At 41.4% G+C, this 14,282-nt stretch overlaps 1 protein-coding gene across 1 annotated transcript in view; it reads left to right on the plus strand.

Annotated features, from left to right (window-relative positions):
• CEP112 (centrosomal protein 112kDa) overlaps nt 1–14,282 on the plus strand; it is a 332,396-nt gene that overhangs the window by 250,424 nt on the left and 67,690 nt on the right. Inside the window, exons 22-23 of the mRNA XM_004693355.2 lie at nt 77–139; nt 6,095–6,244. Of these exons, the coding sequence (XP_004693412.2) occupies nt 77–139; nt 6,095–6,244 (213 nt within the window). The remainder of the gene's footprint in view (nt 1–76; nt 140–6,094; nt 6,245–14,282) is intronic.

Consider the following 14,282-nt stretch of genomic DNA (forward strand, 5'->3'; position numbering starts at 1 on the left):
GCTGCCTGGTGATCGGCATGTGGAAGAGATACCAAGCTCACAGGTCACCGTGTGTTCGTGTTCCTGTGTTTTTCAGGCCAACAGCAGGCTGAAGCAGATTGAGAAGGAATATACTCAGAAGCTTGCCAAATCTTCCCAGGTAAGCCAAGTTAAAAGAAAATCAAAACCAAAACAAAGACTTACACAGAAAAGCATTTGCACTTCAGCATTAAACTTAATTCCTTTGTACAGATGAGTATCCTAGTTTGGACTGGTAGATGGGTGAATAAAATATGCTTTTAATGTTTCAATTTTATTTTACAGAACTTTAAATTAGACATATTGAACCATTTGCACACACACGCACACACACACAGATGTTGTAAAACCAGCCTGTGTACTTGAGCAAGCCTGGGCTGAAACATGTTTCACAAGGGCGGGAGGTGAACACCTACATTTGTGATGTAAGCCTGTTGATACCATCTGTGCTTTCGCGAAGCATTCCTCCTTGCTGGGCCTAAAGCCTGCTTACAGCAGAATTCAAAGTGGCAAATGCTCAGGCAGGGTTAAGTCACCAGCTCGCTCTCGACTCCTTTCGAGAAAAAAGAGAAAGCCCTGTGCTGGCACTCACCTCTCATTTTATGCTGTGATTTAGTTGTTTTTAAGAAAAGCCAATAATTGAATGCTTGTCTCTACTTGACAGGTGATGCTCAGAGGACTCTTTCTGTGTAAATTGTTATAACGATATCCTGCAGTATCATTTAGGGACTCCTGAGCATTCCTGAGTTGTATGCGTAATTCGCAAACAAATACTAATTTTCATTTGTACAGGTGGCTAGATTAAGTCACTTAATTTTGTGGCATCATATCTAATGACTTTTCAAATCAGCTTTTATCAGCACTTTTGCCTATAGACAGTGGTGTGTGGTAAGAAACTGAAATTTATTTACCGCGTTACAGGGCACTCCAAAGCACAACCCCAAAATGATAATAAAATCAGAAAGTGCATGGGGCCCTAACCATAGCAACTCATTCAGGCTGTGTTTGCAGATACTCTGGGTTAAGAACAATTATTGGCTCCATCCTTCTAGTTGAGAAAGCGTCAATTCAGAGAGGTGACGTCATAAGAGATGTCCAGGGACGTAGCCAGACCCCAGCCTGGGTCTGACTTGGGGACAGAGGCTCTTGATCTAGAGTAACCACCAGCTTGACCTCACTTTTGTTCAATGGCAATTCTCTGGCGATCGTTCTCATGGAATCCTGGAAATTCTGACGTATCCCTAAAATGTGCGTCTTCCATAGTGCACATGCCACTAGGAAAATAAAAAATATTAGTCCGGTGAAGAGCTGGATGTGTTGATTTAAAATATGGCCATAATTAGCCTTGACTACCCTTATTCCCGGCAAGAACATGGGGAAATGCCCCTCTTTGTTTTAATGCCCAGAAAAGAATCCTTTTCACTTGCTTCACAAGTGAAAGATTAAGCCAAAACGTGAAACCCACCAGCTGCCAAGTCCTCACATCTCACATCTGCATATTGTGCTGTATGTTAAATGGCGGTAGACCGAAAGTGAGATATAAGATAACCAGTAAAAGTGCTTAAATAATGAGAGTACAAATAGGAGTATTTATCTAAAGAAATGAATGAAGAAGGCTGATTAGCTAACATTAAGGCAAATTAAATATCAGTCAGTGTAGAAGAAAGCTGATGCTCTGGAGTCCAGCTGACCAGAATTTGCACGCCAGCACCACCACTTGCCTCACCCTGAGCTAGTTACCTGTTCTCTCTGGAATCCAGTGTCCTCATTTGTAAAATGGGCACGTAGTACTTACTTCATAGGATAGTTTAAGCATTAAGTAACACAATGCAGGAAGAAAATGCTTAGTGCGGTGCCTAGGACATCCCAAAGCATTTAACACAGTTCATAGGCTTGCAATATTAAAATTACAAAGTAGAAAGGCAGGGAGTGAAGAATGGAAAGAAATTATTGAGTCGAAACTCTGGGTGTTGGACAATTGACAAAGCCTCTCTCTAAAATTTGGAACGGTTTAGGTTTGCTGATTATTTTCCCAAGTAAAGATGAGGAAAAGTGGAGGAGGCACGAGAGGAGGAGGAGAACCAAAAATAATAACTATAATGTACTGTTGCTGTCATTTCAAAATTGAAAAGACAATGCAACATTAAAAATAAAAACAATCTTAGAAGGCGTGTGAAAGTGTAATACAAGGTTGTCCATTCTTCTCATGAAAGGGACGATGACACCCTTACATTGATGATATTTTATTTACCTTTCCCCTACGCATCACCATTTCCAGGTCTATAAACATGTGAATTGGCAGTGGAGAAACACTGGTCTGTAATCCATCAGTTCAAAGAAACAGATTATTTGAGAATGAACATTATGAAATAGAACCGTGGATTAAGTGTTTTGTTTTCTAGTGATGGTTTGCTGGAATCTCACTCTCTAGCTCATCTCTAAACTGACGAGGATGCCAGAGCAAAGTTGCTTGATTGTTTATCAGGTTTTTAACAATCCCTCTTTAAAAAAAAAAAAAAAAAGTAACAAGATGAAGATGCTAGTAAGAAATCTGTTGGTACACAGGAGATCATCGGCTTAAATCTGGAAAATATTTAAAGTATTTTCCTCTTTTAAAGGAAGTTACTTAATCTTTATGAGTCTACCAACCCTCTAGGACCTGATAGACTGCATTAAACCTTTGGCTGCACCGCAATCTGTGCCATCTTCCCAGGATGACACCACGTGTGTTTTCTCTAGGCACACCTGCAAACACCGTTTCCACCAGAATCACATACGTGCCCCTTTCATCTTATTATTCCATAGTAACCCAACCTTTTCAATTTTTGTATGATTTTCCCCACTGCACTGACTCCCTGGGTGGCCATTTAAAAAAAGAGAGAGAGATACTGGCATTTTGTAGTGATCTAGGTAGTCAGGAGTGTGGAGAACACCCAAGCTGGGTTTTCAGAGGAGCCCACCCACCACAAAGGGTCCTACTTCTCCTCAGCCTGCAGTAGTTCCCACCTACCAATGACACATCAGGCCCTGGGCTCCTTCTCCATGTCCAAATGCCCCCCCTTCCTGTCGATCTCCAAGGGGACCACACACTGCAAAGGGCAGAGGGAGCAGTCCACCACCTGCTCCATAAAGATCCCCAGGGCTTGTCAGAGATTATGTGGTATGACATTGTTCGGTACGCCTTGTCTACCAGGTTTTAAGAGAAAGACTTAATAAAAATCTCAAACTGAACTATTACCTGAAATGTGATAAAGTGAGAGCAAGATGAAATCTTAACTTCTGTTTGGAATTGTTATTTCTAAGACCACTAACAGTTCTGCAAAATATTCATCGCTTAACAATACCTATTACGCCTTTCATGGGATGACCTGCATATAGCACCAGCCCAAAGTAGCTCTCCTTTTGCTTCTCAAAGTATTTATTTTTAATATTCATATGGAAATATCCAAATTCAGCTTTCTCTGAAGCAAAGGCCGGGTAAGCATTTTGCTTAGGGATGACATTTTGTTTTATGGTTTCAAATTCATTTTCATTTTCTCAAATTTTTTACATTCTGGAAAAAGACTAGATTATCTCAGCATAATTTGCCACGTAATTATTTTTTCTTATTTACTCTACTTGTATTTCCACTACAAAAATATTTACTGAATGCCAGTTATGTACATTGAACTGGAGTAAAATTAGTATGTTGTCTTACAATCTACAACCAATAGCTGTTCCTTATCTAAAGTCTATTAATCTATTATGATTAATTCTTAATCTTAAATTAAACTTTCAGTCTGTTTTTAAACATTGCCCATATTTTAGCCATCTCTCTATGTCAGTCTATCAACCAATTTACTTATCTGTTCAAGTTGTTTCCACCTCAAGGGTTTTAATAGTCTCTTCTATCCACCTCACAAGTTTTTCAGTAGGATAGCTTTTTAAAGAATGAAACTTTCCAAAGATAATCTCATTTTCCCAAAGCAATCTTAATACTTTCCCCCCCACCAAGAATGTAAGGTTTCATTTCCTACACAAAAGCAAGCATACTATCTTGAGAACATTATGGACGTTACTTATAGTTGCTTCCAAAACCTCCTTTATTTTTGATGTACGCTTATCATAAATCTCCTGAAAGTGAGAGATCTCTCTCATGTCTTTGTGGCCATTTGAAGAACCCCCAGAGAGGTTTATGTTCAGTATTGGTCAATCTAATCTAAAGCTAATCTAAATGTTACTTCTTAAAGAAATGAAACCTACTTCGTCCTTTAAGAACAGTATGTGATTGTGGTGGTAGCTACATGAACTCTGGGTGTGATAAAGTCACTTAGGACCAGCCACGCACACACATGGAACACACAGTAAACACATTACAGGGTGAAGCTCACCACTTCCACCAAGTTGGAACATACTACACTTGAAACCCTGCAATAGTCACTGAAATAGTATGATATTTTTACTATTTGGCCTCATGGTTTTGTAAAATCACAGTCTTAAGTTTCATGCTGGGCCAAGGATATCTGGCACTTTCTTATCTCTGGCTCCTCCTGCTCTTGTGACTGTGAGTTGATTATTCTGTGCCTCAGTTTTTGACATTTACCATAAGAATTTAACCTTCCCTGTTTCATAAAAGTGCTAGGGGATTAATGCCAGAAAAGAAACAGCATTTAATCAAAATTATGAAAACATCCTAATTCTCAGCAAATGAACTCCTCCATTCATAGCTCAAGATTCAAGCTTGCATTTTGAGAAATATTAACACATTGTTACTGTATGTTTTGTCATTTCAGATTATCTTAATACTGAACTATGTACACATTCTGAACGTCAAGCTTTGTTACAGTGGTTTGCTCAGTTCTAAAAGCATAAACTTCATATTTCATTGTAAATATGCTATGACTTATGTCAGTATTGATAACTAAAATTTTAGTAGACCTGGGTTTTGGGGGACTCCAGCTTCAAGGGATCGCCTTATAATGCTGTAACACATCTTTGTCATACATTATAGTTGGAAAAACTGAACTTCACAGAAGAAAATCTGCCCAGAGTCTGTCCGCCATGACTCCTACTCCCTTAATCCCAACAGAATGAGAGTCTAGCCCAGGACTAAGGCTTTTTCTGTTGTTAGAAGAAACAACCACTTTCTGCTTTTAAAAGGCTTCCCTAGTGAATGAGAGAGGAAATGGATACATCCAAACCAAAGGAAGGGCAGTGCCCTCCAGGAGCCCCTTCAATTAAGAGGCCCATCACTAGATGATTCCTTTGAGAACTTAGAAGTCATGGAGAGAACCAGTTCTTAATCGCAGAGAGTGCTGCAGGCGCCTCTGACATGACACTGTTTGAACCAAAATAAATGTTCATGGATGTGTATCAGGGAAGAAAGCAACCTGTGTGAAATTGTCTTAGCTTCTCTTCAGTGCCAAACCTTGTTTAAAAGAAAACAAAGTAGACTAGCCAGAGAAACCTATTAGTGGAGGATCAGTCTGTCTGCGTGGTTCGCATCCTGCCGTGCCCGGGGTTGGATGTCATCTTCAACAATGTGAAATAGTTGACCTCTTTCTATGCCTCTGTCCCCCACTTGTGAAAGCTCACAGAAGAGACAGGCAGGAATTTAGAGAGCTTAGCCCCGTGCACAAATATTAGTGAATACTCAGACATTCTCATGGACAATTAGGTGACTGTGAAGAATGAACTCTGTTCATTATTTTCTCTGGTTATTACACTTCAAAGTATTTTGAAAGGCTGACTCGCCTTCATTCTAACAAGCATATTTCTCAGGAAAATAAAATCTGACGTGTTTCATATTTTCGAGATCACAGATGTTCTTTCTTCTGATGAGCAAAGAGTGTGGAATGTTCTAGTGGAAGTGTCTTCCAAATATACTTTGTTTGGCAGTTCTTGGCCATTCAGAGTTTTATTGTCATCTTTTATGGTGTGGAATTTCATGCACTCTAGAGTATGATACGTTAATTGAAAATATTTCGTTTATGAAGTAGAATCTTGCCAATCCATTCTTTCGTTAGGCATAAATACATATAAAATAGATGCTGCTCGCTGAAGAGTCTGGCGTTATAGCATGCTGTTTCCATTTTAGATCATAGCAGAACTTCAGACAACCATTTCCTCTCTGAAAGAGGAGAACAGCCGGCAGCAGCTTGCTGCAGAAAGGCGGCTCCAGGATGTTGTGCAGAAGTTTGAAGATGAGAAGCAGCAGCTGATTAGAGATAATGACCGAGCAATCAAGGTAATCTGAAGACTCCAGTAACCAGTGGTACCAGCTGCTTTAATGTAATTAAAAGGAGGGCTGCAATCCCAGCAGTAGGCAGATGAATGCAGGTATCTGGCTTGTTCACACAGCCTGCAGTAATTCCATTCACTGGACTGTACCTTTGATGTAGCCAGTGACTCAGGCTGACTTCCCTCTAAGAGATCACATGCCAGCATCAAAAGTCATTTTTGGCAAGTCCCGTCCATTCACATTGAGCAAATATTTGAAAAATACTCTGTCCTTTCTCTTGAGACCCACTTTGGATCCGTCTCTTGAAATCAGAATGACTATTTTCCCCCAGTACTGCTGGCTAATAAATTCAGGAATCAGCTTCCAATTTACATTCTATTCTTTGCCCACATCCTTTCATTATGTATTCACATAATGAGAAATAACCTGTTTGAGGTTTGGAATGCCAGCCGTTTGATGTGCTTTGACACAGTACCCGGTAGATGCTTTGCTGCTGAGAACCCAGGTTGTTTCCAAACGGCTTCAGAGAATCACACCTTTAATGGCAACAGAAAATTCCCTGGACCTTGATTCTTTAGGCCATAGGCAGTGAGATGTCAAACTCGCTTTTTCTTGGCTGCACGGCGGTGAGTATTATTTTAAGTGTCTACATCATGCTGTGTTTAATCTGTGAGGAGAAGCATCTGGAAACCTTTATAAATAAGATTTAAAAGAGGACAAACATTTTTTAAGGATTCCCAGCAAAAGACTATTTGTCAGTGATTTTACTTGGTTCTCACAATGCCTGAAATACGTAATGACGTGAAGCCCTGGGAAATGGGAAACATTGGGGTTCTAGTGTTGGCCTGTCCTCCCCTTTCTGCTTTGCAGCCTACTATGGGCAACTGGGTTTAGTTTGGGGGAAAGGTCATGTTAGGGGAAGTGGAGGCCTTTCCATCTGGCCTCCTCGCTATAAAGGTAAGGAATTGTTTTTGTTGCAAATGAGATTTTCTCTCTCAATTTCTGTCTTTGTGCTTCTACACACACAAGGTATGAGGCCAAAAGAGATCTTTTTATTCATATTCTAGTCGTTACAGAAAAAAAATCATTTAACCCTTTTCTATGTATAAATGTATATGCATTGCTCCTTGACGTGTCGTTCGTCCACTTTGCATGACCTGAGTTCCATACTGTAAATTGTTGTAGTTGTATCACAGTGGCACGTTCAGTCAACTCCTTTCACCTTATATCCAGATACCAAGTGGTAAGTAACTGCCACATTTTAAATAAATTATTGAATCCCAATGTAAGCCAAAATCAAGCAGTTCCTTAACATGATTCCAATACTGTTTCAAAAGAAAAATCCAATATTGGTTCAAGAAAAATCTTGAGAGAAGTGTAATTCACCTAACTGCCTATTTTAGTCCACTTAGGCTTTAGTTCACTTAGCCATGAAAAAGGAAAATCATTTTGATACTAATTTCCAGCAAAGTTTCAAACCTTAAAGATGGTAGTAGATATAATGACCTCTAAAGCATGAGTGTCACAGGTGTCTGAAAATAATTAAAATGACAGTGTAGCTGTGGCTGGTTTCCATTCACTTACATAGATTATGTGTAAAGTGAATGACTTTTTAACTTACCTACTAAGATAATTAATTCATTAGCTCTCATTGCTTTGGTTCTTTTTTTCTAGACTATGTCTCAGAAAATAATTTCAGGATCATGCTATTTATTCAACACGTACTATGTACCAGGCTCTGTCTGTCACTCATCTTGCGTTCCATTATCTCATTTAAGCCTTACAGTAATCTTTGTGAGGAAGGTATTTCTATCATCCCTTTCCTACAGCAGGGGAAGCTCTGGGCTCCTATTAACAGCCTGGCTCTCTGCTAAACAGCTGACAGAGCCGCTTCAAGTCACCGTCCCCCTGACTTGAAAGCCTCCATTACTGACTGTTCCGCCATCCGGCAGTCTCCTCTGTGCTGTCTGAGAATGTGAGTCAGGGGCCAAGAGCAGAACAGAACCTGAATCTCCTCACCCTAATATTCTGTCACGTTGATAACAGCAGTTTTGTAACAGTTGTTTGAGTTAAACAATTCTAGTTGAGCATTTATTTTATAGATATCGCTGTAGCTACATAGATGCTTAAGGAGTGGCCCCGTCAGTGGGAGGCTTGTATTTGATTTTCCAAGGCGAGATACACTCATCTGCAGGCTTATTAAATTAGCTCAGAGGCACACAATTTTAGTAACATTAGATACTGCTACATTGCCATCTTAGACTTCAGTCATCTTGCAGAAAGAGTGTGCATGCCAACTGTGAAAGATACTTCACCCCACTTTCTGGGTGATGATGCGCTGAGCTCTCTGGAGCTGGTGGTCAAAAGTAGAGCTGGAGAGTAACTCTGGACTCAGTCTACCAGAGTTTATGGTAATATTTCTGCAGACCTTTTCCTCAGTGATTATTTAGAGGGCACCTGAGGTATCCATTGTCTACTAAATACACTTAAAAAGTCACCCATCGGATGCAGAGTAACTTGATAAAATGTTTCTGGAGAACAACTTGACAGTATCTACATCACTAAATTTTCTGAAAAACAGGCCTAACCTTTGCCCAAAGGTGCTAACTCACAGTTTGCACTAAACTGTAACCAAAAAGCTGCTCATTATAGCATTCTTGTTGTTCTTTTTCTTTGCTTGTCTGTATACCAAGTGCCTGTAATGTGTTCGACACCTGCACGTCAGCATTCTCTCACTCCCTTTTATATTTTTCACCATGACATATAAACTGGTAACTGCACTGTTGCAAATTAATTGGCGATGGCTGCTGGAGGATAGTGGAAATGTTTGCTGTATTTTCAGTGAAAGCAAGGGTTACAAAATATCACGAGGTTATTTTTTGCTAATTAAAGCCCATATAAAGTGGGAAAAAGATAAGAATCATGGATCAAATTTTACTGGATATTTTTGAATGCTGGAGTTTGTGATCATTTTTCTTCATACATCTCAGCTCTGTCTTTTAAATTATAACATAAAGTGAAGCAGTAACAGTTGTTTGGTAAAACAGAATCGTCACCAGCCTGAAGGAGTCCAGCAGACTCCAAGGGCACATTGGTAGCGACTGAGACACATGGGCTTGGCCTCACTGGGTAAGAAATAGCAAGTGAAGCAAGGTCTTCTTCAGAATGGAATTCTTGGGGCCTAAAAAGAATGATAGAAATAAACACTTTCATATGGGTAGATCTTTGATGCCATAGTACACCCCTCTTGAAAAACTGAGAGTACTTACTTACTGCGTTAGCACACTCCGTACAAAGTCAAGCTTCCTGAGTCATCTCTGCTACATAATGAACCACCCCAAAACCTGGTGGTATAAATGCAAAAACCATGTGCCCATAATCCTTTGAGTCACAAGTGGGCAGGAATGAACTGGGTGTTCCAGAGTGTGGTCTGGTCTGGACCCCTGGTGGGCACATTCAGTGGGAAGCTGGTCCAGGCTGAGCCAAGCCTGCGCCTATGGCCAGTCTCTGTAGTCAGACCCTTCCCGAGGCAGCTGTAGCAGAGGGTGTCTTCAACAAGGCCGAGAAGACCTACACCTTCCAGGCTACCTAGGAGGAGTCCCAGTGACACTTCACGTTCTTTGGGTCAAGACAGGTCCCAGGGCCAGCCCCAAAGGGAGGGGTGGCAGAGGCTGTGACTGTCGCCTAGACCACACCCACCACCAAAGCATCCATAATCCTTCCATAGACCAGCCAGCATTGTCCGTTGACATCATGGCGTATTTGTATCTTTTCACTTTTTTTTTTTTTTAAGAAAATTTCTCTTGTTTTTGCAAAATTAGAAAATTGTGTATGCTATTAATTCAAGGGACAGGGGGACAAGGTCAAAATAAAGCCACCCTACACCGCATCACCCAAAAATCACCACAGTCACATTGAGGTGAGCATCAATTCAGATCTCCGAGGATGTCTGAAGGAAAAATAAGATGAAGAAAGCCACACAGACTTCCAAATGGGACAGTAGATTCTAGATTCTATATTTCTGTTTTACAAAAATCTTTTAAGTTAATCTTACTGAAATTCAGCGGATGAAGAGTGAATCAGAGGTGGTGTTGAATTCTTGGACAGACTGTATGGAATTTTGGCTGCAAATGAGTACAATGGAGAACCTGCAGGGCTTCCTCTCAGCTTCCCTGCTGCCATCGTCCGCCCCTGACAATCACTGCCCAGATCTATGAGATCTGTGATTTGTGCTTCACCACAAGCTTTGCTTTAATCCTCATGCTCTAAGAGGATGGGGTGCTTACCAGGAGACCTTTTTCTAACGACTCCATTCCCCAAGATTTTAGTTGCTTGGGTTCTTAATTAACTGGATTTTCACAGTCAAGTAGTTTCTTCAAGTCTCAGGTGCGCTCTCCTCTGAGTTTCTCACGTTCAAGGCTACCTTTCTGTTTCACCTGATGTTTGAGTGACATGGTAGGTGGGCACTATATTCTCCTTCACACTGTTCCTCCGGCATTTTGATTGCTGTGGAGAAAGCCAGGCAAGACAAAGCTTTCCTCCATGTAAATGGCTTGCTTTTACTGAGGGCTACCTGAAGAAGACTTTTTTTTTTGTCATGTAAGTGTAGTAGATCAGCCAGGATACATTTATGAGATAAGCCATGGTACCTCTAAATGTTAAACCCCCAGAGCCAGTGGTTGCTGAAGTCTCGTGACTCTCTCCTCTCTGTAAATAAAACTCACTCAGGGTACTCTGCCTCATCTCTGTCCTGAAGAGCTGGAGCAAAGGCTTGTTTGCAGCCTGGTGAGTCAGACATCTCTTTTTGCCCAGAGGTTCACACTACCTCAATGAGAGAGGGCGTCTTCTCTGTCTTTGGGGTTTGGTCTGTGTCCATGAGGTCTTGACCCTCCTACTGCACATGGAGATGGACAGCCTGCTGGTTACCTGTCTTCCCACCACACCCAGCTCCACTTTTCTCCATCACAAGAGGGAAAAGATGAGGCAACTCACAGGGTTTTTTTATTTGTTTTTTTTTAATTTATTGTATTTATACATATAAAAACTGGGGTGCAGGCAAGAGGTGGGGGGGGTGAGAGGATTCATCAGAGACAGAATGGGGAAGAGATCAGGCAGATCTACTGAAATCACTTAGCAGTGAACAGATCTACTCACTGCTGAAGGGAGCAGCTGGTGAGACAGGAGAGGTCTGCTGTGCCACGTAGGTTAGCTCCCTGGCCAGGGATCAAACTTGTGCTGGACAGTGCTGCCACCTGGGAGGGCCTGGCAACAACTTAGAGTTTAAATGAGAATTTTGGGCTGACCTGCAATAAAATGCAGAAGGGAATGGACAAGGCAGATTCAGAAGTCAAGCCCCTGTCCAGCTCTCCACCGTGCTCTAGACCATGTTTCCTTGCTTACAGGCTCTGGAGGGGTTTACCCCGCTATGTGGTCCTCCTTACTGTTTCAGTCACTAGCGCACTTTTGCTAGTTTAACTCTTACTTACTTCTTTGGGAGTTGAGAGAGAGAACTCCAATCTCTGTCTAATCTCAGAAGTCTGTTGGACTCACAACGTTTATCAAGGAACCTGTTCATCTATTCTTGCCATAATAAGGAGACATAACAAACAGCCTCCAAATGCAGTGATTTATAATAATAAATGTTTACTTTTCTGCATCACATCTGCAGAATGGGATATGCTTGGATTCGGGCTGCGTGTTGGCTAGCTTTGCCTCCAAGTTTAGACGGGGGATCAGGCCCTCTCTCTGCAGTTCCCTTGCTTGGGGTATCCTCTTCATGCTTCAAAAGAATAAGAAGGAAAAAAAGAGGTCTGCAGCCTTGGCCTCTTTTCCATCTGCCTCAGTGGGGCAGGGCAATTGCATACCCACCCTAGGAAGAGACCATGGCCACCAATGAACAGTGACTTCATCTGCCACACACACAAGAAAAAGCCTCCAAGCAGGGAGCACCTCCATGGTAGCATTTCCAGTAGAGCTACCGTTCCGAAACCTCTCTCCCTTTCTTATCTCCTCCCTTCCTCCCCTTTTACCACTGAAACAGTGGTCTGTTTCAGCCTGTGTCCTGTCTGCACTGTCCCTCGACAATCTCACCCCACATTGGAAGCTTCTATTCAGATGAGTTCTGAATATTCACTTCCACCAAAGCTGTGTTCCCTGACTTCTCTCTCTGCGTCGATAACCACCGCCGCACATATTCACTGTGTGGCCGCTCAAACTAGACATGTCAAAAACTGGATTGATTTTCCTTCCACACTTCCCTTGATCTTGTATTGATTATCTGAATTAAAGTGCCACCATCACCCACCCCGTCATTCAAGTCAGTGCTGGAAGTCCCTTGAACACTTCTTTCCTTCACTCCTCTTAGGTCAGTCCCTAGAATAATGACACCTCCGATATGCCCCACCCACATCACTCCTGCTCCTTCTCAGCCAGCCTTCAGTCAGCTTTGACATTGCATTTTATAATCCCTGCCATGTGGCTTCACTGTCAGTAGCTCGACCCTCTCAAGTCTGTCCCTCATACTGTTGATAATGGTGACATTTCTAAAACACGCATGTGTACGTTATGCGAGTGGTTTTCCATTGCCTACAGGATAGTGTACTGTACTTAACACGTGGAACACTGGTTATGAAAGCTAATGGTTTTCAAAGCATCATCCTAAGATCCCCGTAGGTCCCTGAGACCTTTCAGAGGTCCCACAGAATCCAAACTATTCTCATACAACACTAAGGTCTCATTTGTCGTTTTCACCATGTTACCATTTGTACTGAGGAAATAAAAGCCACAGTGGATGAACCTGCTGGTGTCTTAGCCTGAAGTCAGTCACTGGCACTAAACTACTCATCCTCATCCACCACCACATAGTTGTGATTAAAAAAAAAAAAACAGGCAATGAAATTTATTAACTTTCTCAAGTCTCAAGCCTTGAGAATACACCTTTTAATATTAATAGAAAATACAGAGGAAGCACTCTGCTGTGTGCTGAGATCAGCTGGCTTCTCAGGGAAGCGGTTCTGCTTGCTTGAGTCTGAGCTAAACTCGTCACTTTGAAAGAACAACTGATAAGCACACTATGTTTTGGAGTCCAGAGATTGGACTCTGACAGAGGTTCTCCTTGAAAATGATGGAAGTGGGTCTGCCACTTCAAAGACAACCATTGACTATTGGTGTTGATAAAAACAAATTCAGCTTTCAAGCAAAAATTAGAAATTTAGAAAACCTGGACTACCACAACACTTCAGATGAGATTGGTGGTGTGACTGAGAACGGCAGTGGGCAGAAACTGGGAAGGAGCGATAAAGTGTGTCAGCGCTCAGGAGGTTTGTGAACCAGGGTTCACCACGTGACCAAGATCCGAGGGTCCAGACTGATCCGTGGGGAAAAAGCCATTCAAAGTGCGAGCACCCACCGATTCTAAATTGACGGTATAGAAAGTTCAGACTTTCAGGTTCTACATTGCAATTAACTTTTGAGAAACTTGCCCAGTTTTGATATCGTCCCAAATAGCCATATTCATCTGGAAAAACAACTAAAATACTGCTCTCTCTTCCAACTACTTATCTATGTGAGACTAGATTATCTTCCTATGCTTCAACCAAAGCAACAGATTGAGAGAGATTGGCTGTAGAAGTAGGAGAATCCAGCTGTCTTCTATTAAGCCAGACATTAAAAAGATCTGCACCAAGGTAAAACATAGCCACTAATTCTCACTAAATTTTTTGTGCTGGCAAGTGGTTTTCTTTATTTAAAAGTATGATATCTGTATTCACATGTAGTGGATTTATTACTGTTCTTTCTTCTGTGATGAATTAAGAAATGTTACAGTATTTTTGGTTTTATTTTCTAATAGGGTACCTATCAAGCAATATAACCCACTTTAAAAGCAAAAAACAACTTCTTTGGGGTTCTTCATATTTATTTAAAGATTTATTTATGCATACAGAACTGGGGTACAGGCCAGCGGTGTGGAGGGTTAAGAAGATTCACCAGAGACACAGTGGGGAACAGAAAAGGCTTACTACTGAAATACACTGCAGAGGGGAGC

Source organism: Condylura cristata, unplaced genomic scaffold, assembly GCF_000260355.1.
Source record: "Condylura cristata isolate star-nosed mole 26May11 unplaced genomic scaffold, ConCri1.0 scaffold00038, whole genome shotgun sequence".
Taxonomy (NCBI): domain Eukaryota; kingdom Metazoa; phylum Chordata; class Mammalia; order Eulipotyphla; family Talpidae; genus Condylura; species Condylura cristata.